At 41.2% G+C, this 5,410-nt stretch overlaps 1 protein-coding gene across 1 annotated transcript; it reads right to left on the bottom strand.

Annotated features, from left to right (window-relative positions):
- Window positions 1-3,055: 3,055 nt before the first annotated feature.
- Window positions 3,056-5,410, bottom strand: LOC121834549. Its single transcript, XM_042288257.1, has 4 exons — window positions 5,262-5,410; window positions 5,109-5,173; window positions 4,357-4,446; window positions 3,056-3,207 (listed from the first exon to the last, which is right to left on the bottom strand). The coding sequence occupies exons 1-4, from the start codon at window positions 5,405-5,407 to the stop codon at window positions 3,071-3,073; spliced, it is 438 nt and encodes a 145-aa protein (XP_042144191.1). The 5' UTR covers window positions 5,408-5,410; the 3' UTR covers window positions 3,056-3,070.

Here is a 5,410-nt window from a genome sequence, read left to right as displayed (position 1 = left end):
AAGGCATTTTTTACATGTACCGCCAACTATTGTCGTAGAAACGCGTAAGACGCGTGCCACGAGCGGGTGCTCCGCCGCCATTCGCTTTCAAGGGACAGTCATTTTAGTGCTGCGCCGCCATTTGCCTCCAAGGGCCGCTTGAGACACGGGCCTCGTGCACTGGCACCTTTGAGGTTATTTGAAAGACCAACGCAAACACATCGAGGGGATTTATTCCCTGCAGGTTCTGCCAACGTTGGGTTCCGCAGCGTGAGCTCCGTGCTTTGAACGGAGCTCGCGCTCGAGCATTTCTCTACGTGCTCTGATCTGCGGTGTCACTACACACTCGGCCAACGATCCCCCGCCACACTTTGTTTAGCCTGTGAGCTAAACCAAATGAGCTACGCTTGAGCCTGGTTCAGGCAGTTGCGTTCGACTGCGTTTGACTGTGTTGTGGCTGCGTTGCGGCTGCGAGAAACCAGGACATCCCTGCTGCTTATATCGCGTGCCAAGATGATTCCTTGAATTGGATTCCACGCTTCATACGAAGCACAGATGTGCCGGTGACTCGCTTTCGGTTCTCGACGAAACGTAGTCAAACGCACTCAAAGGCAAGTGTCTGAACCGGCCTTTAGAGTATCGAAACTATTCCCCCCGATATTATTGTGGGCGCCGCCATCTTAGTAATTAGTAACCATTCAAACGCAACTGCCGATCGTCATGATTCAAAAGTGCTACCTCCACAGCATTAGTTTCGGTGTCAGGCAGCTCGCGTAATATTGCTTTGCTTTGTCGCGAACTGTTTCAACCTTTGTGGAGGACGGAAAGGCGTTTCCTGTGATTTCAAAAGCTTAAGATAACTGGCAACCAATATTTTAAGCACCAAGATGTCTATGAAGCGTTGCTTACTTAGTTCTTCTAGTTTAGCCCGACCGCATAGGAACAGAAAGAGAACAAACAGCTTGACCTCGCGCTCTTGGCGCTGCTTCATTGGCTTTATCAGCCCCTAGCGTTGGCTGCGCTCAAAACTAAGGTAAAGCAAGGCAAATATTCAGATCTTAGGGTTTCACAAGCCAAACCAACAAAAATCACTTTACATGCCTCAATACAAAAAATATAAAAAAAATTGCGGGCTTATTTTGACTAATTGGAGATCTTTTGATGTGCAACCGAAATCTCAGATTGGCCTCCGTCGGATTGCGGGCACCTCGGCCGATATTTAAACACGACAAATATGGATTCATGGGCCATCGCGTTGGCTCAGAGATACTCAGACGATTTAATGTTTTGTGTTTTGTTTTAATATCATTGGCACTTAAGATCCACCGTGGTGATTTCTGAAACAAAATATAGTCAAACCACTCCGACAAGAATAGTGTGATTGCGAAAATGGTGTTTCCAAGTTATAAAAACATTAAATGTTTTCGCATACGTGGCGGAAGCTGAAATGGTAGAATGCATTTCATGGCGCCCATTTTGTTTGGATCACGTCGGGAATGTGTACCGACGCACAGTAGAACGAGCGCAAAAGTAGCCGTGGTGCACCCGCAGCCTCGCGGTTGTGTTTCTGACATCTCTGGCTCGCTCACTGCGGGTATCCCGGCATCTGACACCCTGACATCAGGCGCTTTTTCTGTCTTTCGCGTGGCGTTCCAAGCGGCACACGACGGAAGATGCACATCAAGCTGTTCTTGAACACGTGTCGCCATCTGTACTTCATATTAAGAAACTACAATTTTCCGTAACTGAATAGGAAAACTGAGCTCTTATAACATTTTTAACGTGTAATATATCAATATGGAAGTTCTCGAAAATGTAATATCGAAGGATGCTTCATAATTTAATGTCTCGTTATTTTGATCAGTTGACGTGATTCCGTTTTTATATCGCCATAAAATACCCCATTTTAAACTTTATTTTTTATTTTAAATATACATTATCTGTGCACTTCGTTGCTTACTTTTTTAATTTATTACATCCAACCAAACACTCACGTAAAGTATCGTGGGCAATGGGACGTTAGAACTCGAGAAATAATTTTTTCAACATTAAAGACTGTGGTCTATTAAAAGATAAATAATGAACTAACAACTAAAAATAATCGTAATTTTGAGACATTAAAAGATCGTCGAAAAACAGCTCTTTAATTTGACATTAACTTTATAATTGTAAGATACATAGAACGAGAGTTATAAGCCGTCAAAAAACACCAAAACATCATGCACGGTGGGGTTGCACCTTAAAAAGCCGAGCCCGGTCTTGCCGACTCATTCCCTCTCGCCCTAGCCAGCTGTTACGCCGACACACCATTGCTCGCTCCTGCCGCCTTTGACGCTCGTGGTTGCTTTCTCGACGCTTGCTCTTTCTTCGGTTTCTGCCTCGGCTTTGCCGACTGAACCTTTTTTTCAGTTCGTTGTTATAGTGTCTCTTCTTTTTCATCCGGGAAAATATATCTTAGAGGCGGTATAAGCGTACCGGTACAATTACGAGAATATCGGTCGCCCGGCATTGTGATCTGTCTACTCTAACATCATAGCGGTGTTGACTGTAGCTCTTCACCGGTGACCATGAAACCCAATTCTGCGGCCGGTATTCGATACCGGGTGACCCGCATTTGTATACCGGAAACCGTACAGCTACGTTAGTGGACGATGCGTAAAGTCTGGTGCCCTGTATGAACCTGTGTAGTCCGGTATAAAGACGTACAGGTTTTCTTCGTGAAAGGTGTCTAGGAAATCAACCTAAGCCCAAAATATGAGAACGCTCAATCAGAATACGTACTTTTTCCCAAGCGTTTTATTTTTATTTTCATGACGGCACTATGCACGATTCGGTCGCATTCTAGGCGAAGTGGAAGTCTAGCTCCTAAAATTTTAAAGGTCATTAGGTGATTTGCGGGTGTCAAGCACACCAGGAATATAACTGCAGCCTATAAGAAAGGGTTCTAACCCGGTACTGTACAATTTTATTACCTTGACAATTTGTGATGTTCAGACATAGAAATGAAGAAGCCAACCAAGAGATTTCGAATATAAAGTTTATATAACTTGAATAATCAAATTTCCTTGACCTTCAAAGTTTTTATATAATTTTAGTTATGGTTCTCTGGTTTATCACAGCCACCTATAGTATAGTTGAAAGCAGGACCTTTACAGTGCTCTTCAAATTTGTTTCTGCATCTTGTTAGAGGTTTAGAAAAGCGTTCTTTTGTGACCATCAGGTAACATTCTGCAAAATGAAATCCGCTTTAATTATAACATCGAACTGTTGCGTAAACTAAATTTTCACCTTATGCCTTGTTGAAGGAAGTATTAGCTAAACAAAACGTTAAAGCAGCTTTTAGTTGCCATAGCTACAATTTGAACACGAAGGAAGACTGCAGAACACTCCTGTATATATAAAAACGCCATTTTACAAATTCAAAAACAAGTCGTTATTAGGTTAATACCTTTAAAACAAAGAATAAAACTTGCGTTATGGGTATTTCGATATAAAATTATGTATACAAGAAAGTACATTTAATACATTGTCGCCATACATTTGTATAGCAGATACTGCCCAGCCCTGCTCTATAGCTATTGTCATGTCGTAGTGTAATTTGTTCTCTAGAAACTTTTTAGCGTTATACTTTGCTTGAATTGTAAAGTTTGTTAATAAGATGCAAAAAAAAATTAAAATAGATAATTACACAGGAAGAAATTGCTCAGTGAATGCGTTTCATACGTGCGCTTATAAACGACTGGCAATCGCCTCTATGTCACAGATGTTAACAGCATGCAGCTCAACGACGCCACTATTATTTCGCACGCAGTACTTTGTGACAAAAGGCTTATTCTGTCTATACACTTTTCAGGGGGAGGTGCCAGTAGTAGAGGTGTGCTTGTAAAGAGTTTTCTGGTGTCGACTGGGGTGTCCTATCCCTATGAAGGGATGTTTTTAATAAACCTCAAGCTCTGTTGGTCGTCGCGTGTTGTCCCTTATTATGTCTTTCTTCTCCCCTGCCCAAGGTCAAGGTATGTCAGAAGAAACTAATACTGGTGTCAAGTTACAGGTTTTCGCACGCAGAATATCAGTTGTGACCGCATCTCGGCATCTTTGTAAGTACGAGATGATTGTGTTTCTGGTTTTATAGGTGGACGCTACTTTACAACAAAACGCTTTTACACAAGATTAGCTAACATTACTGTTAAATCGTAGAACTTAAAAGGAATATTTATTTTCTAAACGGTATTCAATACTCTGAGCACAGGTAATATTCGTATGCGCGCTGTTCAGTTGCCTAATATAATACACGGTTAAATGTAAACATTTATTTGATGTCAATGTTTCGAACCGTCAACAGACTCCACTTGTGCTCAAGATAGATTTGGTACCCACCTTTAGACTTCCTTGGGTCCGGGTTTCTTATTATCATACAAGATCGCATGTTCGAAAACAATATTTGGCGAGAGAATGTCACAGGAGCTTCTGTTGAAAAGTATATGGAATATTGTCACAGACAAAAACTCGACCAAATTACCGTATTCTTGAAAAGCAAGTCTATTGCAATTAAATTGGGAACGGAGCAATCTGAGATAACTTTGCTGCAGCATGTGAAGCATGTGGGCTCTCTGCGAATTCCTATCTTGAAGCACACCCGTACATTCGAGGTGATTACGGAACAACAGATTGCATGCCGACCTAAAATGCCATTGGTGGCACAGATATACACGACGTAAGGGGAAAGCTGACAGGTTGCGTACTGGCATACATTCATAGCACGTACACAATATTAACACGACCCACATGTTCCTTAACTAATCAGCGCAATGTTTAAAGGAGACCGCATCAAAAGCTTCTCAAGTACAACGAAACGAATGAGGCACAACCATCAAAGCTACTTGAATGTAAATGAATTAAATTACGAATTGCAAAATTGCTTTAAAGATATAAAGCGTATGTCCTAATTTGGCGTAGACATAAAAATAAAACTATACGCGATGGCCTACAGACTTAGCAAATAATCCGATCGAAGTATACTCATAAGTCGATATCCATTTTGTTAGCAAAAGACTTGAGACGTTGTTCGTAATGTAACCGACCACCCGATTGAACGAATTAAGATTTTAAAAATTAAACTTGAACTCAACCTGGTTTTTCGGCCATAGAGATGTTGTACCCAGTCACGTTTTTTACATAGAAAGTTTTACGAAATCTGCAAGGAAACAGGTTAAAACGCCGATTTGTTTTTGTGATACACGCACGATACAGATTGTAATGTTATTAATACATTTAATACTTACGTATGACGATTGTAGATAAATTTATAACCATATTTTCTGTAGGTCTGATTTCGCTCGGTGTGATTGTAGAAATGGTGATAATAACATTCTGCTTGCTGAAGATCTAAAGCTGATTGAAGCATGAATGTTTGAGGTAGCTTCTCCATAAC

This window comes from Ixodes scapularis, unplaced genomic scaffold, assembly GCF_016920785.2.
Source record: "Ixodes scapularis isolate PalLabHiFi unplaced genomic scaffold, ASM1692078v2 ptg001361l_1___fragment_2___debris__unscaffolded, whole genome shotgun sequence".
Classification (NCBI taxonomy): domain Eukaryota; kingdom Metazoa; phylum Arthropoda; class Arachnida; order Ixodida; family Ixodidae; genus Ixodes; species Ixodes scapularis.
Note: the sequence above shows the minus strand (reverse complement) of the source record. Positions and strands in the feature narration are given on the sequence as shown.

Bases quoted from the DNA above. Each gene is read 5' to 3' on its own strand.
- LOC121834549 (XM_042288257.1), bottom strand. From the start codon at position 5,407: ATGGAGAAGCTACCTCAAACATTCATGCTTCAATCAGCTTTAGATCTT. The intron at 4,447-5,108 runs GTTGAGTTCAAG...ACTTTTCAACAG, and splicing joins CTCTATGGCCGAAAAACCAG to AAGCTCCTGTGACATTCTCT. The intron at 3,208-4,356 runs GTGGGTACCAAA...TTCATTTTGCAG, and splicing joins GGACCCAAGGAAGTCTAAAG to AATGTTACCTGATGGTCACA.